A 26,212-nucleotide genomic window follows, 5' to 3' on the forward strand; every position below is an offset into this window, starting at 1 on the left:
TTTAGTTCATATTAAAAACTCTTAGATAAGTTATTTTATGAACATGCTTACTAAGATGAATACATTTCCATGTTCATCTCCAGGCTTTTCAAATTTAATAACGCAAAGAAATCCTCCAGAGGAGGGGCAGAGTATTTCAGTTTACGCTACAGTAATCAATGCTGTTACTAAATGCTGGCAGAGAAAGGCCGAGTATGGAGTTTAAATTCCTCGGGTGTTAAAATGCATCTTCTAAGCAGACCCAACGGCAGCCGGTGCACGACAGATTACTCATTACAACCAAAAGGGACTTGCAACTTGACTTGGACTTAAAACAATATCGTCTAAGATATCATTATCGAGATATTTTAGAAAAATATTGTGATATCATTTTTTGGGGGATATCGCCTTTAGTCTAAATAACACAGTGAAAGTTTTTTGTTGTCATTTATAACTATGTTATTACGACGATGAATTAAATTGAGTGAAAACACTCCTGAACAAAATCTTATGCCTGGAGGAAAACGTACAAATATTCACATTTCACGCATATCTATGTATGTGTGTGTAAATAGTTTGTACAGTATTATAACTTGTCGTTACTCTATTCCGTGTCAGTAAGGAGCAGATTCAGGCAGTGAAGTCAAACTTTGAAGCCACTGTGTGGGTGATGAAGTACCTGGCAGGGGTCGGCAGCAGCAACGGCCTGGCTCGCTTTCAGCGCCAGCTGGCAGACATCCTCCTCGCCCGTGATGAGGAGATGAGCCACAATGAGGGTGAGGGAGGAGGGCAAGCGCTGGCTGCATGACAGAGCCGAGTTCACTGCCAGCAGCCAATCAGCCGCCGCCGCCGGGTCCTGGGTCACTCTGCGTAGCATGGATAACGCCACACTCAGCTCACTGTACCAGGAAGTGAGTGGGAGTGCCAGGGCAGGGCCAGGCTGAGGGAAGAAGACAAGGTCAAAAACAAAATAAGTGAATCATTTTTGTTACTTCATGCTTGTAATTACTGAATAACTAAATAAAGATCATTTAAAACTTTTAACAATTTCCAATGTCCCTTCCTCACTAAATGTAGAAAAAGGCTGGTCCGTCTTGGTTTGTTGCCTCAAGAGCAGCTGTCCTGTAGGCTTTAGTTGAGTCCTGCCCTTACATTCCACCATCACCTTCATTATGGTCCGTCTGGACCATCTGACCCAGAGGACACTGGATAAGGGTGAGGAGAAGCCTTTTCTGGAAAGCTTCCACATATACCACAAACCAGTTCCAACCACAAACTTCAATATTTTACTGGGATTTTATGTGACAGACCAAGATTAAATAGTTCATAACTGTGATAATAGATGTCTTCTGCAACCTCTAATGGACCGATTTTCCAGTATTCAACTCCATCCATCAACTCTGACCAGCCGCCCTGTCCCTGCAGAAGTATCCCCACATCATGATGGTGCCACCACCATGTTTCACAGCGTGGAATGTTGTTATCATCTGATCCGAGCAGCTTATTCCATGTTTGTTGTCTCCTACTCTGCAAACTGGCCTTTGTAAAGCTTTCCTCCTTGCCTCTCTTCCTGGTTTGTACAGGACTGATAATGATCCTGTGGACAGGTTCTCCCACCTGAGATGTGGATCTCTGCAGCTCCTGCAGTTACCATGGACCTACCGACTGATCTAATCTTACCTGGCCTGTCAGTTTAGGTGAACATCCATGTCTTGGTAAGTTTGCAGTGCTCCATTCTCTTTCTGTTTTCAGAAGATGTACTGAGCATTGCCCCATGAAATGTTCAATGTTTTTTGTTGTATAACCTAATCCTGCTCTAAACTTCTCCATAACTTCATCCCGGACCTGTCTGGTGTGCCCCCGGGTCTTCATCATGCTGTTTGATCTCTAATAAGCTCCTAAACAGAAGAGCTGGATTTATACTGAGAATAAATTAAACAGTTCTGAAGGTTGCACTGGATTTTATTCTGGGGTATAAGAGTTCAGAGGGGCTGAATACAAACACACATCAGAGTTTACTGCTTTTTATATTTTAAAAACCAGGTATGATTTTCTTTCCACTTGACAGTTATAAATTCCTTTTTGTTGGTTTGTCACAAAAAATCTCAAAGAAAGAAACAAAAGTTTGTAGCTGGAATGTGGGAAAATGTGGAATGTAAACATCTTTTCAAGTCACTATTGCAGTAAATTTGTCCCCGATTCGTATTGAACCCTACGTAGCTGAATGGGCATCAAGCTGTTGTATAAAAGCACTGAACACCTCTAGGATATAGTTGTAGCAGTCTGGATTAAACTGATATGAATGGTCCTTTTAGTCTTTACTTCCAAAAAAGATCTGCGGTCCAAACATCCTGCAACCCACAAAGGAAATATCAGCTAAGGAAACTTAGCTGATATTAGCTGAGGAAGCTTTAATAAAACTCCTCTATGGGAACAACCTGCGACATCACCGGATCAGAATAGCTATAGCTGTTGTCATTTTATTACTGAAAGTTAGCATAAACTGTTCTACACCTAAGCTAGCATTACTGTCGCTTGCTAACAGGCTAGTTTTAATGCTAGCTTGCTTTCCTAATCATTGATTAGAGTTTTTTTTTTAATCTTTTGATTAACCCCTTAAATCACATCAATGATAACAGCATTAATTACCTTAACAAGTTATGTTGTAACCATTTAGCTAGCTGGGGTTGTACTCTATAATGAGATTGGTGTTAGTAGTTATATAGTAACGTGTTAGTAAAGCATTAAGCTAGCTGTTGCGCAACATCATAAAAGTGAATGAAATGGTGACATTAGCTAGAACTGCAGAATGCTGTTTGTGCTCTATCGACTGGTAATAAAAGGCTGTTAACTGGAGATTAAAAAAAAAAAACAACTAGTGGAGCTGTGATGGTTCATATCTGTAGGATTTATTTAAAATATGAGCAGATAGATGCAGAATAATCCTTGTTCTCAAAGATAAGATGTGGCTTTGCTCCTTGTCCAACGGGCAAATTTCTCCATCAGTCACACTTTTACTGAGTGTACATAATAAACATTTATTGTCAAAACATCCCTCAAACTGCAAGACAAACCTAAACCTGAACCTCCTCATCTTATGTGCAGACCTGTTAACTTCAGGTAGCTCATTGCCTCCAAGGACTGAGTACTGTAAGGAGCTGCTGGATGGTTACCTGGGTGGCGTTATCTGTCGGCCTGCAAATGCAGCGCAGCAGTCTGTGAGCCAGGCCGTGGTTCAGGCTGTGGGTTTGCTGGTCGGCCAGCGGCTCCGTGAGGCCTGAACAGGACAGGAGCTGCAGCACGGGCAGAACCAGGACTGGACTCAGCCAGGGCGACAGCTCAGCTTGTTCACATGATAAAAGCAATGCTGGACCAAGCACGAAGAGAGGAAAGAAAGCAAAAATAAACCCCTTTTAATTATGAGCTGAGGCTTTGAAGCAGGAGACATTTGAAATACACATTTTAAATGTGATTCCAGCAACACATAAAAATAATCGGTGGCCTACAATCAGTAGGTTAATTCTCCATGTTGGGGGAACCAGCGTTCTGTTTACATCGGTTCAGCAGTGACGTCGTGTTAGACTTTCTGTCCAGTTTTCCATCTTTTCTCTGAGTTGTGTCCTCAGCAGATTTTCATCCTCCGTCTCCATCTTGAAGGCAGTGCAGTGATTAACACGTCCCAGAGAACAGTGGACTTCTGCAGAAAGTTTTCCAGGTGATCTGCTTCTGGCTGAGCGTGTGATGGGTATGAAGGACAGTTTGGGTTTTATGTGAGCAGAAGTAAAGATGGCTGCATTTACAAGGTGTCAGCTAGATGAACGGGATGATGATTTATTGCTGTCTTGACACCTTGCCAAGAATGTTTTAAGAATGTTTCTGGATGCATGGCCTTAGCTATCTTCCAGATTGTAAACACGTCTCTGCTTACAGGTGTCTTCCCTCAGACCCTAAAAACAGCCGTCATCAAGCCACAACTGAAAAAGAGAAACCTAGACTCGTCTCATGAGCAGCTACAGGCTGATATCAAACCTCCCCTTTCTGAGTAAGATTATAGAAAAAGCTGTCTACCAGTCAGGTTTTCGGCCACACCACAGCACTGGGACTGCTCTAGTTAAGTTCTTTAATGACGTCCGACTGAGCACAGATAGCGGAAATACTTCAGTCCTGGTACTGCTGGATCTCAGTGCTGCATTTGACAAGGTCAACCAGAACATCTCACTAGACCGGCTGGAAAACTGGGTTGGACTTTCTGGTACTTCAGTTAGTTAGTTTGAGTCCTATTTAAAAGACAGGGACTACTTTGTGTCTATAGGTAAATAACCTGTGGAGTTCTCCAAGGCTCCATCCTGGGGCCACTGCTGTTCAACATCTACATGCTGCCACTTGCTCACATTATGAAAAACATCTAAATATGTCACCACAGTTATGCTGATGACACACTAATCTACATAACCATCTCACCAGGATACTACAGTCCGATCCAAACTCTGATCAACTGCATCGATCAAATTAAAGACTGGATGTGCCAGAACTTCCTTCAGTTAAATGAAGACAAAACTGAAATAATAGTGTTTGGAGCCAAGGAAAAAAGATTAAAAGTCAGTTCTCATCTTCAAACAGCAAATTCTATGTTTATAGTGATGTTTCATCATTGCACTGATGTTTAGTGATGCCCTAGCTATGCACTAGATATTTTCATTCCATTCACTTACTTATACGGTTAATTCATATCTCATATATCCATATTCATTTAACACCTCACCGCTACACACTGAACTGGTTGAGGCTGTGTATATAAACACTGTTTTTCTTTTTCTGTCATTATTATTATTTACTATTTATTGTACATATTGTGTGTCTTTCATTTTTTTTATTTTGTCTATTGTTTAATGTCTCTTTTACTTTGTGTTTGAGCTGCTGTAACAGTGAAATTTCCCCACCATGGGATCAATAAAGGATCTTATCTTATTAAGACAGCTGTGAAGTTGGCATGTTATCACTTAAAGAACATATGGAGGATTAAAGGACTGATGACTCAGCAGGATTTAGAAAAATTGGTAATGCATTTACCTTTAGTAGACTGGACTACTGTAATGCTGTCCTCACAGATCTCCCTAAAAAGTCCATCAAACAGCTGCAATTAGTCCAGAACGCTACTGCTCTAGTCCTCATTATGACCAGGAAAGTAGATCCTAGAACTCCCGTCCTTGCTAAGGCCAGAAGAATAGATCCTAGAACTCCCATCCTCAGATCTTTACACTGGCTTACTGTCAAAGAACTGACTTCAACATCCTGCTGTTAGTTTACAAAGACCTGAATGGTTTAGAACCAGAATCCATTCAGGATCTTCTGGTTGGTTAAGAAGCAACCAGATCCCTCAGGTCATCAGGGTCAGGTCTACTTTCTGTTCCCAGAGTCGGAACTAAATGTGGAGTGGCAGCGTTCGACTTTATGCTCCTCACATGTGGAACAAACTCCCGGAAAACTGCAGGTCTGCTGACTCAGCAGTTTTACATCAGGACTAAAAACTTTTGTATTTGCTGTCTTTTATAAGAACAACTGTTAATTCCCTACACTGGAACTTTATTTCTGGCTTTTTATCTATTTTATTTGAGCTTTTTTTTTTCTACTTTCCCAGCACTTCCTATTGCTTCCTGCACCCCGCTGTGATGCTTTAATGTTTTATGTAAAGCACTTCGAATTGTCTTTACATGAAATGTGATGTACAGAAAAACTTGCCTTGTCTTATGATTTATAATTAAAATGCTTTATAAATTATTTATAATGCTCAGAATATATTAATTTACCAGAAAGTAATATACACAGATGAACAGATAATAGATCTGATTTCAGAATGAAAGGATCAGATCAATCAAACATGTAATGAACCTATCAGTGATGAGTGTGATGGTGACGCTGCAGCCGACAGTTTGTAGACTGGCAGGTTTTAATAATCTCCTTGTAAAATGTCTGCATGAACATGTAATGATCAGTAGTTTATAAATTCATGACAGGTGTAGGAAGTTCCAACCACCAGGTAAACAACGACATCTGAGACTGAAACAGGTGGAAACATCTAAACCTGAACTTCATTCATTCTTTAACAGCTTGTAGGATCTAAGTTAATAAAAATGAGTGTTTCTGCATCATAACGACGTCTCACTTCCTGTCGGCTGGTCGTGGTGAGGTTGTGTCGATGGAAACAGTAGCTGAGTTCTCCCAAGATGGTAAACAAAGCCTTACACCCAATTTCTACCAGGTCAGTGTGTGCTATGTTCCGGCTTCGTTCCGACCTCCTCAGTGGGTAAGTTCGCACCGCAGCGCAGCGCGCCTGGTATGAACCACACCCTTGACTACAACTGCTGCAAATAGCTTCAGAGGCTGTGGAGCAGCCGGAAAGTGGTGCACATGCTCCCGGCGGAAATTGGCCTTTAGTGATGTTGTGTGCACATTCGCTATTAGTGACTGGTGAGGGTGCCAAGATTAGATATAAAAGGAAACTCCACCAGAGGCTTTATCTTTCCAAGCAAGGATGGATTGTGTCTCACCAGTAGGTGCCAAACTCTGCTGGAGAATCATCAGTAAGTTAAAAAAAGATCTCAAGATTGTAAAAAACTCAAGTTTTAAAACATTTACAGAGCAGAATATGGTTAGAAGATTCTGAAGAGATATTAGAATAAAGTCCAAGGACAAAAACCATTTCTGGATGGGTGTCACCTGGAAGCCCTCGGGCAGCACTGCATGACAAACCATCATACCAACCTGATCTACACATCACCACATGGACCCAGAATAACTTTAGAAAACCATTTCCTCATAACACAGTCCACCACTGCATGGTCTGGAACAGACTGGGTCACTAGCACTAGTTACCATGGTAACTCAGCTGGGACTTATTAAGATATGTCGATGGAACAAAACTCTCACTTTGATGGTCCAGACTAATCGAAATTAGCAAGGCTTTCCCCTTATTATGCTTCATGAAAAACCCCTCAGGTTGTGCTGCATATGTTGTTTTACCGAAGTTGAGCAGGCTGCTCTGCTGAGCTGCAGGGGCCTCCAACAGAAGCAGGGCCACACCTATCATCAGCTCGTCCAGAGGCAGGTCCTGCAAAACACACAGATCTTCAGAGGCAGCGCTGAAACGTCATGTGGTTGTGTGTCTCTGAGAAAGAATAGGTTCTAATGACGTTAAAGTGTGAGAGAATGGTGATTTGTGACTGAGTCACCTTTTGGCAGGTAGGAAGCAGCCGCTGCATTAAGCCGAGGAGCGGTCGGCAGTCTCCGTTTAATTTCAGGCATCGCTGACATGCGCACAGCAGCTGCAGTATTAGCCCGACTCTCTCGGTTGTCCAGCACTCGCCCGAAGCTTTGATGAGACCCTGAAGCAGAGCATCCACAAAGCCACAGAGCTCCAGCACCGCCTCCATGCTGTCCAGCTGTAATCACACAGAAACATCAAACTCTTCTGTTTCCCCAGAGCATTCAGATTACATTTCCCCTGATCACAGAACTGTATCAGCCTTCATTGTACCTGTACAAGCTTCCTTCTGCTAAAATTATTACACAGCATGGTTCATTTCAAGTCTGATGAAACCAGTCAGATGGATTACAAAGGTGTCTTAAAGACATGAAGAACTGGAGGACTCCTTCCTGGTTTTCCTTCCTGGTTCTGATGGAGGTTTTCCTTCCTGGTTCTGGTTCAGCTGGAAGTTTTCCTTCCTGGTCCTGATGGAGGTTTTCCTTCCTGGTTCTGGTTCAGCTGGAAGTTTTCCTTCATGGTCCTGATGGAGGTTTTCCTTCCTGGTTCTGGTCCTGATGGAGGTTTTCCTTCCTGGTTCTGATGGAGGTTTTCCTTACTGGTTCTTTTTCTGAAGGGCTGTAATTATAAACTAGACTGATGTGGATCATATGATGGATTTGTTTTAATTGGATTATAATTGACGTGGACTTTATCTTTTAAAGTGCTTTGAGATGCCTTTTTGAGGAAACACTTTTAATCTGATCAAATGTCCAATCAGAATAAAAATGCATCATAAACATGTCAGCAGACCCAATCGGCCTCTTTCGGAAATAACTTTGAACCGGTGGAGAGGGAGGCTTTAAACCTTTTCATGATTGGATCAGCAGGAAAAAATGAGGCTCGTTCTGATGGTCTCAGTGGTGCATGTTGTCTCTGCACATGCTTGACCAGGTGACAAATAAGTTTAAGGGAAGACTTGAAAAATGGCGGCAGCAAAACAGAACAGGACTGTGACAGATTTAAGGTTTTTGTTATAAACTGAAAGAGTTCAGGATTATTGAGCATTTCAACGATCAAAAGGTTAAAAAAAAAGAAAATCTTCTTCTAAACTAGCAGGCATGCAGGAATCTAAATCTCCACAATGCGCCTCATTCACCAAAATCTTCTAACGAATCTCCTTAACTTTGTTCCAAAGTCGTTTTTAATGAAAACTCTGTCGTGTCTGTAAACTTAAAATAGTTTGTAAAATAGTTATTAGATTGGTCAATGTCAACTTCTCAAAAGCTGAAAAGACGGAGCAGCTGGTTCCACTTAGCAAACGCCAAAAAATGACCATAAAAGGTCCCGACTCAGGCAAACAGGCAAAAATAATAATAATGAAGATGTGACCCGACGCCTGATTTTCCACTTGGTTGGTTATAAACTAGGTTATAAATAATCACACAGCGAGATTCAGAGGATAGAAAATATTTATATGTTTTATATCCAAACAGGTCGATAATTCCTCCTGAACCTGGACTGCAGCTTGGTCCATGAACGCATCAGGACCAACATCCTGGTGGTGCTGTGGCTAAAGAGGAAACAGTTCACCATCTATCCATTACCTACACACTTTCGGGTCGCGCCTATTCTAGCATTTAGCAGTTGAGACAGGTCACCAGTCCATCACAGGGCCAACACAGAGAGACAAACAACTGCTCACACTCACTCCTAGCGAGAATTTAGTCACCAGTTAACCTAACATCATGTCTTTGGACGGTGGGAGGAAGCCAGAGAACCCATGGGAAGAACATGCAAAATCCTAAAGAGGTTCACTGTAGGATAAATCATCACATAGCCTAGTGAACCTTACACAACCAGTAAAGTGGCATCATTTTATGATGCAGTTCACCTATGAAGCGAGTACATCTGAAGAATCCTCCAGGTGAGTCTGACAGGTGTTATTAACCAAGAGACCAGGACACAACCTGGATTTCCTAATAAAACTCATCATCATTATAATAAAGAAGACAGCGTTATAGTAATATTCATTATTAAAGACCAGGTTCAGCAGGTGAATCTGAAAGACACGGGGGACTTGGACGTTTATGGAGGGATATTCTTGTGTTTAAGGGAACAGATCTGGTCTGTGTTCAGTCTGTTATGTCGAAGGTTTTAGGAAGACCAGAAATAGAATTATATCCGTCTTCCCTACAGCTTGTTTTTGAATGAATGAATGAAATGGATGAAAATTAGTTTAATTTTCCCCTGAGGGAAATTATAACGTTAGGACACGATCTGCAGATTCTTGCTGTTCATCTTAAAATAAGGCAACGTTCTGTAATTTACCAAAAGTTTCTTAAAAATCTGACAAAAAGCATGACTGTAGTTTTATTATTGCATTTTAATGAAGCAGAAAACAGAATTGCTGACTGTATTCAAACGTGGCGACTCTCGGATGTTCGTAAGACTTCTTCTGAGTGTTCGTAGGATTTGTTCTCAGCTAAAAACAAAACCAAGACACAGATTTTGGTGAATGCCACAATGTTCGTAAAAAGTTTGTAAGTAGGATTTAAGAACAATTTTGTTTGTTGCCGCGGTTGATAATTTACCACCTGTCTACTAACATTTCTGAGGTATTACCAGGTGGTCCCTGCAGTCATTTCTGATCGCAGCTTTTACAGCAGAATCAACCAGTCCTTGCAGTTTTGTCCAATCCGTGACTTTAATGCAACGACAGGTCTCAGCGCTGCTCTGCTTTACCTGATACACGACATCATCAGCTTCCATATTTCTGATCATTAACATGCAGGCATGCAGGAAAAATTTCTGGCATCACCATGCATGACACAGTCTCAGTGTTCAGGGAGGTAGAATCCCAGCTGTTGTTGCTGCTTATCCCTCCTCCTCGCTATGAAAATGACCGGGACGAGTCTATATCATCCAGATCTGCTGGAAATACGGAGGTTTTTAACAACAGTTGCAGCTTCCACAGAACTCTGCTGACCGGTGAAACACTCTCCCAGTCTGCTCGTTTTAGTAAAGAATCTTCACAGCTGAGAACTAAAATTGTACCTATATTCAAGGTGCTTCTGCAAGGAAAAAAAACACTTAAAACCACCACAACTTTTCACAAAGCTGCAATAAAGTGTAGGAGCAGCGAGTCGCTCAGTAGACGAATCGTGTTTTATTGCGGAGCAGACGAGCCATCATCAGCGAGTCACCTGCATATGTGGAACCAGCTGACAGAGGCAGAGCAGCAGGCTGTCCCACACTGCTGAGGTCTTCTCTTGGTCCCGTGTGTGGGGATCTGGTCCAGGTCCTGGTTGGCTGGGCTGCAGCACTCTGAGGAGACTCTGTCGCAGGAGGGCATGCTGTGGTTGTCTCTGAGGCTCGCAGTACAGGTACCGAAGGAAAGGAGCCAGCATGCTGATGTACGAAGTTTTATTTCTGCAAAGGTAATCACAAACACTGACAACTTCATATTTATCCATTCACAAGGTTTCTAAGTTTAAGCATTTTACTGCGTAACCATGGAAACTAAAACATTTTCAATCACATGCTTGTCAGATTCATGGAGTCATGGCTTGGGTGGGCGACATGCTTGCCTGTCAGCAGCCTGCTGAATGAAGTCATCAATCTCCAGCAGCAGCGCCGGCCAGCAGTCCAGGCGGTTTTCCAGGGCTGTGATGTATGGATGGGGGCTGCTCCTGCACAGCAACACAGGTCAAAGGTCAAGTTCGGCTCACAGATGCCCGAGAGATCAGTGGCGTGCGGTGAGGTTCAGGGCGGCTGAGGCTCCAACTACACGGAGTCAGATTTATAACCGTAAGGACTCGATATCTGTTCATCTGGCAGCATACAGACCACTGGAAACGTTTCCTGTCTCATCAGCATTTCTCTCTCTCACACACACACACACACACACACACACACACACACACACACACAGAGGAACACGCAAACAACACGTCTGGCCTGAAAATACTTTTATAGCAGTAAATAACAGTAAATCTGCTCCCTTCATGTGTTCTCAACATTTTATATTCACTCTGAATAAATTAAAGGGTAGAGATCTGAACACACGTTCAATTATGATCCTTAGATAAATTCTTAGTTATTTTTAAAAATTTTATCCATTTTAATACCTGTTGCTCATCACGAGGATAACTAGGAAAAGCAGAGTAATTCTCTTAAGGTCAACCTTTACTTCCACGTGTCTATCCTGCTCCGCAAACAGATCTGTTACCTGGTTGTAAAATGTTCCATATTTTCTAGTCGTTTTAAAGTCTCTCAGCCTCTAAAGAGATAACGGACGACCTGAGAGTTAATTATCTCTTTATCTGTCTTTTTCCAGCTGTATGTTTATTTTCAGTCTTTCATTTTAGTTTAGATATATAATGATGGAAAATATTTACAGCATAATTTCAGCATCTTCTTTACATCTAGTCGCTGTAACACGTCTAAATGGAAATTCCTGGACAGTGAAGGCAACACATTGGGGTCAAATCCAAGTTGAAGCCTCTAAGTACTGTTACACCAACCCCTTCTGTCAACTGGAAGGTTAACACAACACTCTTCATGAGCGGGAGGTTGGGGGTCAGCGATCCATCAATCAGTAAGCATCCAAGTGTAGGAAGGAAGCTCTCCAGCTGAGCAGGTCTGTGCCTGCCCCCCCCGCCCGGTCTTTATTAACCCATCTAATCTGTCTGACCATCTCTGCACCTCCTCCTCAGGTTCCCTGTGGCCACTTCCAGATCCCAGCTCCAATCCATCAGGCTATGTGGGGCTCCCTAGTTTTTCAGCTGCCATACAAAGGAAGAAGTCAAGACGGAGACCTTCCTCTCTTTAGTCTGACTCAAGTTCAGCATTAAATCAGAGCTCTGGCAGACCAAAGGCTCGGGTAACATCTACCAGCTGAAGCTCTGCTTCCTCTGAACGGCTACACATTTCACCAGCTGGAGTCAGAGTTCAAAACAGACCTGATTTACTGTAGACAGCCAGTAAAATGTTTCCCTTCACTTTGATCCTACACAAAGTCTTCATCAGGACCAGCTTCTGGTACCGGGTCGTCCTCTTTATCAGGACCACCTTCGGGTACCGGGTCGTCCTCTTCATGAGGTCCAGCTTCTAGTACCGAGTCTGCCATGCCCCATTTTTTCTGGAGTCGGGCTTTAAAGCATTAAATCAGGCCACATTAGTACTAAGGGGCCCAAAGTGGGCCAAGAAAATATCCCCCCACACCTGAACAGGGACGTCACCATCAATAAATCTCACTGTTTATTGTGGTATTAAATTTAAGTTTATTTATTGATAGAGTACATTTGAAACTGCCACACAACAAGAATAACAGTAACCTTAGTAAAACCAGTAAAAACAGAAATAAAAAATGTAAATGAAAACATCCCACAATATCGTCTCTTTCCACAGAAAGTGCTGCTGTCTCTGTAATCTGCTCCTTTTCTTTCTGCAGCTTCCAGAAAGAAGCGTCCCGGGTCCAGGTAGAGGTCCTGCAGCCTCTCCATCTGTTTATCTGTAGGATTTATTCACTCTGCACACAGCGGAGCAGATTAAGATGGAATTTTCTTTACTTTGTTTTCATATTATTTTATAAAATCTTATGTTGGCATCAAAAGACAGAAATAAATAAAACTTAACCCTTGTAGATCGCTATAATTTACAATCCTTTTAGCCCCACTGGAAAACAAAAAAGTTCCCTAATAAAAACTGCTATAATAATATAGAATAATATTTTTTTTCACTGTTTTATTGCTCAGATCTTTCAATCATCTTCTGTCCCTTCAAATGCTAATTTTCTAACACAAAGTCAATATTTTTCCAAAACAAAAGACTTTTTATATTTTCCATATGACAAAACTTGGGTGGCTGGGAATTTTATGTAAAGATCAGTGTTAAATAAACTAGAAATCTGATCAGCTCAATGTTTTACTACCCTTTCAAATCACAATAACATCCCCTCTTAAAATCTGCCATAAAAATTACAGATTTATACATTTTTTTCTGCTTTCATCTTCCATCCTAATTAAAAATACCAAATTAGCAATCATTCTATTTAACAAAATTTTAAAGAAGGAAATTAACAAAAGTTATTTTTGTAAATTTACTGATGCGTCATAATTATTGTAATGCAAAAGGTGTCCACCAAGGGGCAGTAGACAAGTATCAGATTGTGTTTAACCCCTTACGATGCAGACGTACCGGTCCCGGTACGTGATTACTAATCAACAACATTGCAGCCATGTGTGCAAGCCCCTCCGTCATGAATGCCCACAATATACACATCAAATGAAATCTCAAAGTCTCGTCTTTCCGATGATATAAACCATTTTGACACGCAACAACCACAGCGCTAACACTAAAGCCTTTTTTACAGAAAAGCAGAAAGTTTAAATGTTGACTTTCTTTACCTTTGAGGGCTCTCTATAGGTCAAACATCAATATTTCCCATCAAGATTGGTCTCATTCTGTCCGTACAGGTTAGGCAAGGACAAAAAAAATGTTCTAAAGTGTATAACTTTTTATCAGTAATACTTACTGTGATTCTGATTGCTGAGGTGAAACTAGAGAGTGTTACCTTTACAAAGAGCCCAAGCCTGTACTTACAATCCAGAGGGTTCAATAACAGCAGTGATTCTAATTTGGAGAGGTCATATTACAGGCGTTTTTGACTAAATGACCCCGCTTGATGAAGGGTTAACAGGATTTTGAGCAAAGTTTTTACCATAAAATGATGCAAACGGTTTCAGAAACTGTATGAAGTATGATACATACAGCATTAAAGGGTTAAACGGCAATTTTCTAACAAGAAGTCAATTTTTATGGAACAAAAAACAACAATCCTAACCACATAGTTTAATCTGTAGAGCAAGACACAATGTAAACATACAACCTCTGGTGTCAGTGTTTTTACTATTCATCAAGACATAGTGCCTATGCTTCAAACACCCAGCAAAAATGGTATTCAAAAGTTGAGTGAAAAATTACCTACAAGGACAAAAAAAAAGTCCAAGATTACCTACAAAGTTTGAAGACGATAGCAGGGGTCTGCAACCTGCGATGCGGAGCTGCAAGAGGCCCGCTGGCCCTTCCACAATAGCTCTTAATAACAACGCCTCAAAATGATAAAGAACCAAAGGTTTTTAAAAAATAGATATAAAAAGAAAAAGCAAGTTTTAGCAGTTTTTCATTTCCTAGAGTAGACATTTATCAAAAATTAAGAGCTGTCTTTGTTTAAAAGGTCATGGCATGTCTAAATAAATTAGTTTTATTTAGCTGGCTGAGGGCAAACCTAGCAGATCCCTGGTCTCAAAGAAGGCTTGATGTGATTTTACACATTTATAGTGTCCGAAAAGTAATTTATGTGGAATAATGGTGTTTTTTTTCTCTGACAATAACTGTAAGAAAATCTATAATAGTGGCATTCCCCCACCATGTGTTGATCCAAGGCAGAATGGATCCATGTTTTCATGATGTTTCCACCAGATTCTGAGCCTAGCATCTGAATGGGGAGCTGAATGGAGACTCATCAGACCAGCAACAATTGTTTTATTGAATTATTTCTTGACCTATTTCTGTCCTCAAGTGACAAGAACATTTTTTGCACCAACTTCTTAAGTGTCAAAAAATTAATTATATTTCATCAGAAAAAGCTTAAAAATAAAAAAAAAAAAAGGTAGGAGGAGGAAAAAAGGAAATGACTGAACCACAAACATCCTGCCACACTGAATGATGGCCTAAAAACACCATCACTAAGAAAAGGACGACAAGCTTAAATAGGATGAGGCTCCTACACACTTCCCACTCCATCTACATCTTACCATGGAGCAGCTGCCATGTTGGAGCCTGTTACCATAGCAACCTGCCTCAAAAGGAATTACATGGTTAGCCCCTCTACATGCAGAAAAAAATAACTAAGCTCCACTCATGTCCAGAGCCTGTTTGTTGTAGAAAAACCTCCAGGTGGTTATTCCGGAAAGACTGACTCACCAATAAATAGCATTAAATGTAAAATATAAACAAAGTTGGATCTGGTTTATATTTAAAGGTCCAATTTAACTAAGATTGTCATCCTATTTTCTGGTAAATTATTAAATTAAATTAAATAATAAAAAAATACTTTATTTCAATTTCAATGTCATTACCATTATTATGATTATTATTGTATTCCATACCTTTATATTTGCAATATTCCCACATAAACACAACACATATCACTCTGTATACTATATTCTTTTGTTTCACCTTGTTTTCTACGTTAAGTCAGTCTTTTTTTCCCTTTCTCTCGTTGTACAATGCTGCATTAACTAAAAGGGAAAAAAGTCCTTTCCTTCCCTTCACACAGCCTTCTTTGTCATTAATATTTGATTTTATTTAATTAATATTTAGGTTGAGATTTACAAGAAATATCTGAACTGCCACTGCGTAAAGAGGACAAAGCAGTTAACAGCTTTTTATTTTTGTAAGTGGCTGAAAACCAAAAGTTACTGAACTTTTATTCTTATAACAGCAGTCTGCAACAATCGACTCTTAAAGTCATTGCATAAGTGTGATTCATTTTTTTTATTATCAAAACTAATATTTAAACATGCTTTCTTAAACTTAAACATGCTACCAGATCTTAACACGCTTACCCAGATCTTATCACGCTTACCCAGACCTTACCACGCTACCCAGATCTTATCACGCTTATCCAGATCTTAACACGCCACCAAGATCTTAACACACTTACCCAGATCTTAACACGCTACCCAAATCTTAACATGCTACCCAGATCTTAACACACTACCCAAATCTTAACATGCTACCCAGATCGTAACATGCTACCCAGATCTTATCACGCTACCCAGATCTTAACACGCTACCCAGATCTTAACACGCTACCCAGATCTTATCAAGCTTACCAAGATCTTAACACAATTACCCAGATCTTAACACACTTACCCAGATCTTAACACGCTACCCAAATCTTAACATGCTACCCAGATCTTATCACACTTACCCAGATCTTATCACGCTACCCAAATCTTAACACGCTACCCAGATCGTAACATGCTACCCAGATCTTATCAAGCTACCCAGATCTTATCACGCTACCCAGATTTTTTCACGCTTACCCAGATCTTTACATGCTACCCAGATTTTTTCACGCTTACCCAGATCTTAACACGCTTACCCAGATCTTATCATGCTTACCCAGATCTTAACATGTTACCCAGATTTTATCACGCTTACCCAGATCTTAACAAGCTTACCCAGATCTTAACACGCTTACCAAGATCTTAACACAATTACCCAGATCTTTTTGTTGACTCAAATGGTGAAAATCATAACATGAATAAGAGTCATATGTGGCAGAGTAAATGTGGGCCCCAAATTAGCAGCAAAAATACTAAAAGAGGAAATGGAGCCAAACTTTGTAATGAACAAAAGCTCTATCTTTCTCTCTGTTGTCAGTGAGCATGGAATCTTAAATATTGTTAAATAATGAAAAAATAAATTCTCTACAGACTGTAACTTGACTGATATGGCACTATGGCCATAGTTATATCATAACACCTCTAACACATATCTGTAAGCTGTCGCTTCAACATGGAAAATGAAAATTGCTAAGGTCATACCCGTGTATACAAATAAGCATGATTTCACAAACTAAAGACCCATTTCACTTCTTCCCCAAATTTTCTAAAATCCTTGAAAAAGTATTTGACCAATGGTTATAAAAATGATAGATAAGCACATAACTTAATTAAAGAAGGCCAGTATGGGTTCAGAACCAATAGATCCACCTCAACGGCCATCATTGATGCTACAGAAGAAACATCAAAAGCACTGGACATTAAAAAATATGCTACAGGAATTTTTATTGATCTCAAAAAAGCTTTTGACGCCATCAATCATGAAATATTACTTAAGAAATGAGAACGATATAGAATACGGGGGGTGGCTGGGAAATGGATAAAACAACTTAAACGACAGAGTACAATGTGTTAAAGTTGGAGAGCTTTCTCCCAGATGTCTTGACATTGCTTGTGGTGTTCCCCAGGGGTCAGTATTGGGCCCTAAATTATTAAATTTTTATATTAATGATGTTTGAAGTGTTTCTCAATTAGTTAAAAGCACATTGTTTGCCGATGACACAAATATATTCTATACCCATGGCAGTTTTGACCAACCCATTAACACTGTAAACAATAATAAAGTAAAATTAAAAAAAATGTTGGAAAGTAACAAATTATCCTTAAATTTAAATAATACTAATGTAATGTTATTTGGAAATCATAAATCAAATACACAAAACGTTGTTGATATAGATGGAGAGCAAATTGAAAATGCTTTAGAAATAAAACTTTTAGGTTTAATGATAGACCCTAAGCTAAGCTGGAAAACACATCAGCCATATAATAACTTAAAAACCTTGTGATAATCAGTTGAGTTCATATCCTTGATCACAATGATCTACATATCTTGTACTGTGTTTTAATTCTTCCATACCGAACCTACTGTGTAGAAGTGGGGCAATAACGTCAACAGAAAGGGGCTATACGAATCATACATGAGGCTGGGTATCTAGAATATATAAATCCTCTCTTAAATACAAATTATTATATATGGATGATTTGTAAAATTACACCATTTACAGTTCATGTTCAAAGCTTTTCATCAGCTGTTACCTTTTTTCTCCTAGACACCAGAACTTTATAGTTCCAACAGTAAGTACCACCGGGAGAAGTTCTTCTATGTCTGGATGTGGTGTTAAGTTGTGGACCAGTCTGGGGCTCAAACTAAAGCATTTATCATCTCAGATCCCTTTATAAACAGAAAGTCTGGTCACAATAAAGAGATGTGAAGTTTAATCGTATTTATGTTGCATTAGTGGTTGCTTTAGATGTTACGTACCCTGGTGGTATTCTGTTGACCATCGGTGGTTGTAGAAATCATTGTCTCATGTGGTATATCAGTGTATAAACAGGAGTAAGTATGTATGTGTAATTTTACACATGTGCAGATATGACACTGTTGATAAAGTTTCTGAGATGACTGAATGAGGAAGCAGCTCTTTGTTTTGTTTTTGTGAATGGATTATTTTCTTTTACAAATCGGTGGGGTTCAATGAGTTCTACTTCTCCCCTTCCTTTTCCAGCATTAATATATAATTCACACATATTTTACACAATCTGGTCAATTGTGGACTTCATTGTACAGCTACTGTTCTGGATCTTCTGCTCTTTGTTTTGTTCTTGGAACACTATCTGCTTGAAATAAAAATAAATAAATAAAAAAAAAATATATATATATATTTATCCTAAATCACTCAGGTATTGTGGTTGCAGAGATATAAACTCATTTTATTAAGGTTATACAATTTTCTGGCTAAAAATAGGCACAGGGCTTGAAGTGTAAAGGGGAAATAAGCACTGAGCTATTCTGCTGAGGTTTCTGTTTCTTTCATGTACCCTTTTCTTTTCATTACAAACAAACCAAAACACAGACGACAAACAAAGAAAGAGGAAGGTAAACCACCAAGCCTTTACCTGTTTCTTAGAGGGATAATTAGATAAACTGGATCTACACTTTAACCATCTGAGTGTACCTGATCAGACAGGTCAGATTTATTATGTGGGAAAGCCTGCAGGAGGCAGCTGGGACAGACTAAACCAGGAACATCCCATGAGAAACGAGGTGGTGTGTCGGACGCAGCCTTGAACCTCCCCCCGATCCTGCTCCGAGTCTCGGCAGCAGATTGTGCAGGGCTGCTGCGAGCAGACGGTCAACAATGGGCACCAGTGTGCATCCTCTATTAATCCTGCAGCATTTACAGTTACCCAGCGGTGCCAGGCCTGACGACCAATGACGCGCCAGACTGCCAGGCCAATGGCGCCACCCTGCTGCCCTCAACGCATTCATCTTCCCACCAGGGAGGTAGAGGCTACCAGACAGACGGGCAGAAGAGACAGCGACCAGGAAAGGCTGAGAAAGTAGGACAATGGGAAGGATGGACTGAAAGAGAGTAGGATTCAGAGAATAAGGGGCTTAGAGGGAAAAGGGTTAAACAAAGGAAAGGAAAAGACTTTAGGAGTACAGAAAGAAAGCTGGAGAGCATGGGGAGGAAGGAAAACATTCAGGAGAAAGGAGAAAAAAAAAAAAAACAAAGCAGCTCTTTTTATTGTCGCTGCAACTGATTAAGAAGGCCCTGGGATCCTGGCAGAGGTGCCAATCTAAGGCTGGTAGAGAAGGAGGAGGAAGAGCAGGAAAAGGAGGAGGTGGGGGTGCAGTTCAGGCCACAGCAGGACTCCGAAGATCCCCCTTTATGACCAGAGATCCAACAAACTCCATGGACCTCTGCCACAGAAACATTCATCCACTCTCCTGTCATCAAACCACCTCTGTGCACCTGAAATGAACCTTCCATCTAACAGCAGAGAAGATCTGTTTTATGGAAGTAAAACAATGTCTAGACACCCACATCCACCGGATCAGGGCCACCTTGCTGCCGGGTTAACTTTTGCCTTCAGATGTGCCTTCATTCTTCAGGGTAAAGGATTAAAAGTAGTTTGTGTCACCCTGTCTTTACAAATAAACTTTCCTTGTCTATAGATATAATGAAGAACAATTTATTTATCCCCAGAGAGAAACCATAACATTGTAGTAGTTATTATTATTATTATTATTATTATTATTATTGCTATTATTATTATTATTATTATTATTATTATTATTATTATTAATGTTATTATTATTATTATTGCTATTATTATTATTAATGTTATTATTATTATTATTAGATTAGCCTTATTATCATTGCTAATCTTCATTCTCCATTCATTTCAATGGAAGAAAACAATCTTTAAAGTTAAATATTTTATTTATTAAAGTTAGAAATACCAAAGGTCAGAGCACCATCTCCTGAATGAGATTAACGTTTTGAAACCTGAATGACTGAAATAAGTGAAAGTTAGCTTAAGTTATGACGTGCTGAAAGAATAACAGGCAAACTGTTCTGTGACTACACATTTACATAATAATGAATGAATGAATGAATGAATGAATGAATGAATGAATGAATGAATGAATGATACAGGTCGGAATGATCTGCTGTGTCCAGGTAGACAAACGCTGCTTTGCTGTCAGTTTCTGTGGCTTCCCATGTGGCTACACAAGCTATCCTCAACATGCTTCCCTGCAATAAAACTAACTGAATTTTACTCTCTTACACACACACACTTTTCCATATGGATATTCTCAGCAACCTTGTTTCAGGTGGTAAACAGAAGGTGTGGAGAGACTGCGAGCAGAGCTGCTGCTTATGTTAACAAACCGTTACTGGGCTCACAGTAGCATTACTGGTAGCTGTGAGTTGTAGAGGACTGGGAGAGGCTGCGGCCTTAAGTAACCTCTGATGCTGCTCACCAGAGCGTCTCCACTAGGCAAACCTTTTTCTCCTCTCTGCCATGTGTGTGAGCACACAGCTTTCACTGCTGATTGGTGCCATGCGTGTAACAAATCAGATGGTGCTGTGGGTGGGACGATGCTGGAGACGGAGTAGTGACTGCAGAGAGGCCGAAAAAATTGATCTAGCCCTACTGAACACGTTCAGTTATTCCTCTCTATGTTGTGAAGAGCAGTGGTTCTCAAACTGGGGGTCCTAAGATAATTTCAGGGGGTTGCCAGAATATTGTAAAAAATACATATTTCCATCCATCCATTTTCTGCCGCTTATCCGGAGTCGGGTCGCAGGAGCAGCCGCCTAAGCAGGGAAACCCAGACTTCCTTCTCCCCGGCCACATTCACCTGCTCATCCGAAGGGATTCTGAGGCGTTCCCAAGCCAACCGAGAGATGTAGTCCATCCAGTGTGTCCTGGGTCTTCCTCGGGGCCTCTTTCCGGTGGGACGTGCCCGGAACACCTCACCAGGGAGGCGTCCAGGAGGCATCCTGACCAGATGCCCGAGCCACCTCATCTGGCTTTTCTTGATGTGGAGGAGCAGCGGCTCTACTCTGAGCCCCTCCCGGATCACCGAGCTTCTAACCCTATCTCTAAGGGAGAGCCCGGCCACCCTGCAGAGAAAACTCATTTCGGCCGCTTGTATTCACGATCTTGTTCTTTCTGTCACTACCCACAGCTCATGACCATAGGTGAGGGTAGGAATGTAGATCGACCGGTAAATCGAGAGCCTTGCCTTTTGGCTCAGCTTCTTCTTCACCATGACAGACCGATGCAGAGTCCGCATCACTGCAGACGCGGCACCGATCTGCCTGTCGATTTCCCGCTCCATCCTTCCCTCACTCCTGAACAAGGCCCCGAGATACGTGAACTCCCCCACTTGGGGCAGGACCCTATTGCAGACCCGGAGAGAGCTCTCCACCCTTTTCGGCTGAGGACCATGGTCTCAGATTTGAAGGTGCTGATTCTAATCCCACTCACTTCACACTCAGCTGCGAATCGCTCCAGTGAGAGCTGAAGATCAATATATATTTATATTGATCAAATAAATTAGGGATTTTGATCAGGGCTGTCATTTATGTGTTAATGCAAAGAGATTAATCTAAAATTAACGGGAAAATCTTTTTATTTTTTAACGCGAACACCAACATACTGTATGTTAAGCCTGGTACACGCATAAAGATTATTTTGGTCCGTGAATAAAGTCCGTGTTCATGCAGTCTCCAGTCTGTTATTCTTTTTTTCAGTTATGGATTTTTCTGTTAACAATAGTCCCCAGACCACCATCATTCCCTCATCCATTATATCCACTTCCATGCTGTGTGTTGTGTTTTCCGATTGTTGCCATGGTTTTTCTACGTTTTCGTTAGATCAAATTTGGTCAGGTGAGATTTACGGCTCGGTGGACTAGATTGTAGATCAGTGCGGGACAGCATCGTTATGTGTGTGTTGTTCTGTGATTAGATTATCGGAGCCACCACACACAGTATGATCAAAACTGTTAAATGCCTGATTTTTATCTTCACGCGTGAGGTCTCGGCCAGATAAAAAATCTCATAAGGTTAAAAAAATTCTTTGTATGTGTACGAGGCTTTATGGGTTTATTCAAGCAGACAAACCACCTGGACATCACACAGGTACAACAACTAAGGGTAGGTATTTTCTCAAATTATCACTGACCAAGAAGAAAGAAGAAGAAAATCCAACTCGCTGATAGGCTGGGACTGAAAATGGCTCGTTCACCACCAAATGTCTGCAGTCTGGTTTCTGGCTTTACTTTGGTGTTCAAACCTAAACCAGTTTTCACTAGTATACTGTGTCCAGTATGAGAAGCAGGAGAGGCACTTTACTCATTCCTTTTGGTGCCAGTATTCATTATCGACCAAAAATCCAATGCATCCCCAGGTGAAAGTATTCCTGCTGTATCTGTCTGGAGGCTGCCAGCTGCTTGTTAAATTAGCAGTTTGCTCACAGTGAAGTGAAGGAGTGAAACAGTTATGAGGGCGTTATGCGACATGCTTTCTGTGTTCACATCGGGCCATGAGTTAACCAGAGAGCAGAGGAGAAACAACCTGAAATCAAGTAACACCACACTCTTTAGTTGTTAAAGTATAAAGCTGAGCTGAAGGAAACATCTACAGCAGGCAGGGCGCCATCATGATCGTAAGGAAGCACTAAAGGGAAGCCTTCAGGAGCCAGATGTTGGGTTTCCGGTTAAAGTGGCTGTGTTGCATTAAACTCTGCTCTGCTCATTCCTAGGATTACTCTACTCATTCCTAGGACTACTTTACTCATTCCTAGGATAATTTTACTCATTCCTAGGACTGCTTTACTCATTCCTAGGATTATTTTACTCATTCCTAGGACTACTTTACTCATTCCTAGGACTGCTTTACTAATTCCTAGGATTATTTTACTCATTCCTAGGACTACTTTACTCATTCCTAGGACTGCTTTACTAATTCCTAGGATTATTTTACTCATTCCTAGGACTGCTTTACTTATTCCTATGATTACTTTACTAATTCCTAGGACTACTTTACTCATTCCTAGGACTACTTTACTCATTCCTAGGACTACTTTACTCATTCCTAGGACTACTTTACTCATTCCTAGGACTACTTACTCATTCCTAGGACTGCTTTACGTATTCCTAGGATTATTTTACTCATTTCTAGGACTGCTTTACTCATTCCTAGGACTACTTTACTCATTCCTATGATTACTTTACTCATTCCTATGACTACTTTACTCATTCCTATGATTATTTTACTCATTCCTAGGACTACTTTACTCATTCCTAGGACTGCTATACTCAATCCTAGGACTGCTTTACTCATTTCTATGATTACTTTACTCATTCCTAGGACTACTTTACTCATTCCTAGGACTGCTATACTCATTCCTAGGACTACTTTACTCATTCCTAGGACTGCTATACTCATTCCCAGGACTACTTTACTTATTCCTAGGACTGCTATACTCATTCCCAGGACTGCTTTACTCATTCCTAGGATTACTTTATTCATTCCTAGGACCACTTTACTCATTCCTAGGATTTCTTCACTCATTCCTAGATGAGATTTCACTTCTATCCTCTAGTTTTCACTGAAACTAATGTGGTTTTTATTTTAGAGATAACTATTTACATTTTCTACTGTGTTCCAGGTGAATTTACTCTGACACAGTATCACATATCTTGATTCTGAGTCTTCTGTAGTAATCTTACACGTCTCCGCTTTCTGTAGAGACCAGATTATTCATACAGCCCTGGTAGATGTAAAGATATACTTAATTACATACTCTTTAATCAACTAACCAATCATCCAAACACTGTAACTTAGAAATGTGTCGTTTCCAGGCTTTTCCTTCCCAACAATCCTCTCTGCTCCAGACTGATCCCCAGTCAGCTCAAGAACGGATATGAATACTACATAGCTTGAGCCCCCATATGGAGCGGTGTTTGCAGGTGAGCTTGTCCAGAAAGAATAATAGTTGGAGGTTTTTGCTGCCAGCCTGGGCAGCAGTGTTATACCTCATAAACACCCTGAAAAATGACTCAAGTGAACCCAAACAAAGACGGACTGACCTGATGGAATATGGACAGGTGAAGTGTGTTTCCTCGTGACTCTGGTCAGCCTGCTTCTGCAGGAGTCGTCCCACGACTTTTATGAGCCCCTGGACATTACTGTACACACAAATATCAAACAAGTTCAAAGTTGGGTTGTTTCACATTTTAGATGGATTTTTCTCTCTTATACTAAAGGCTTGAAAGAAACTGTATTACAGACTAAAGACTAAAAAAGATATAGATATTTCTTAGCAAGTAAATGAGAGAGGTTTATGTCTGTACCTTGAAGACGGCAGAAGATTGAGGACGCTGTTGAGGACGTACTGCAGGTCGGCATGTCCCTGATCCACCAACAGCACCACAGCATCACAGCAGGCTGAACGCACCAGAGCAGAGTCGCTGCAGCACTGCTGCCACAGAGCTGCCAATGCTGGGCCCTGGCATCCAGCAGCATCCAGTCAGTCAGCGTCCTCAGTCACAATCACATTACATCATCACTGCTGCTGATCAGAACTCACCTGGGGGGAGGACTGAGTGATCGGCCCATCCGAACCCTTTTCCTTTAACACTGCAGCAACAAGATTTCTCACCGCCTTGAAAAATAAGAAGGTTTAGAATCCTCAGAAGATGTTTTAGAGATGCAATTTACTCCACATATGACAAGTCAATCTGAAACTCCTTCCACTGAATTCCTGAGCAAAGAAACTCAACGACTCTCTTGCAGAATAAACTGGCTGTGTGGCCTGTATGGAGGGAGAGAAGTGCCACCACCAAATACATAAACACAGCTTTGAATAACTAAATACATTTCTCATTAGTTATTTAAAATAGAAAATAAAGACACTCCTTTAATAATGTTGAGGTCCAGGTTCCAGGGAGGATCTGTCCCTCCATCAGACCCACAGAGATCAGGGTTCTGGGGACAATCCATCCCCCCATCAGACCCATAGAGATCAGGGTTCTGGTGAGGATCCGGTCTCAGGTGTCTTGTGTTATCTTTGCTGTTTTTCAGTGATGAAACTTTCTTCTTTCATGTCCAAAGGAAAATTCCAAATCCCTTTAGCTGGTCCAGACCACTTTAGCTGCTCCAGATCCCTTTAGCTGGTCCAGACCCTTCTACAGGTCCACATAGAAGTCTGGCTGCTCGGGAGCAGAAAGAGGTGACTCAAGACTTTTATACAGGACTGTAAATAAGTCCAAAAACCACAAACCAGGCAGTCATATTTAATTTCTTTTCAGGGGGGTCAAACTCGTTCCTCGAGGGCCACCATCCTGCATGATTTTGTTGTTTCCCTGCTCCAACACACCTGATTCCAATCAAATGGATGCAAAAGCTTCTTCACAATGACCCATAGATTTCAGTCAGGTGTGCTGAAGCAGGACTGCGACCCTTGAGGACTGGAGTTTGACGAGGACTAGAAACATGCTTTACTTGGTCCAGAATGAACAGAAACATAGTTCTATGTAGAATATTTACAGCCTCAGAAGTCCATTGTTAATTACCAAGCCATTAAACTTTTATATCACCACCTTCTGAGCTAGAAATCACGGCGATCAGAAACAGGAGCTTGTGCAGGTGAAGGTAGGACATGTTCAGAGTCAGCAGCTCACCTGGGCCTGTATGACAGGGCTGCAGAAATCCAAGCGTGTCCTCAGATTCTCCGTCATGTCTGCAGGTCATACCTGTGGCAGAATGAGTTTCCATCACTAAAACGTTACACCTCAGGACTGTTACATTTTCTCTTTTTCACTCCAAAAGGAAAAAAAGGAAAAGAAAAGAAAACAGTGGTTCTCAATCAGCAGGTAACGGCTGGTTTCACTTGAATACCAGACTGCTGGTGTTATGTTTCAATAAAAGCCAAAGCCGGACCAACGGCCACGGTTACAGGGTGTTGTTAATTCAGAATTAATTATTCAGAATTAAAGTATTCTCCTTTGCGTTTACATGGAAACAGTAATTCTGAGTTGAGGTTTACACTG

The 26,212-nt window shown here is 40.9% G+C and overlaps 1 protein-coding gene across 3 annotated transcripts in view; it reads right to left on the reverse strand.

Moving 5' to 3' along the window:
* focad (focadhesin) overlaps positions 1–26,212 on the reverse strand; it is a 67,395-nt gene that overhangs the window by 37,530 nt on the left and 3,653 nt on the right. For all 3 annotated transcript variants that reach the window (XM_041984759.1, XM_041984756.1, XM_041984757.1), the window contains exons 2-11: positions 25,844–25,915; positions 24,751–24,825; positions 24,515–24,669; positions 24,251–24,349; positions 10,810–10,911; positions 10,426–10,651; positions 7,209–7,418; positions 7,000–7,087; positions 3,153–3,346; positions 659–919 (exon numbers count right to left, since the gene is read on the reverse strand). In XM_041984759.1, the coding sequence (XP_041840693.1) occupies positions 659–919; positions 3,153–3,346; positions 7,000–7,087; positions 7,209–7,418; positions 10,426–10,651; positions 10,810–10,911; positions 24,251–24,349; positions 24,515–24,669; positions 24,751–24,825; positions 25,844–25,900 (1,467 nt within the window). In that variant the 5' untranslated portion in view covers positions 25,901–25,915. The remainder of the gene's footprint in view (positions 1–658; positions 920–3,152; positions 3,347–6,999; positions 7,088–7,208; positions 7,419–10,425; positions 10,652–10,809; positions 10,912–24,250; positions 24,350–24,514; positions 24,670–24,750; positions 24,826–25,843; positions 25,916–26,212) is intronic.

Source organism: Melanotaenia boesemani, chromosome 5, assembly GCF_017639745.1.
Source record: "Melanotaenia boesemani isolate fMelBoe1 chromosome 5, fMelBoe1.pri, whole genome shotgun sequence".
NCBI lineage: Eukaryota > Metazoa > Chordata > Actinopteri > Atheriniformes > Melanotaeniidae > Melanotaenia > Melanotaenia boesemani.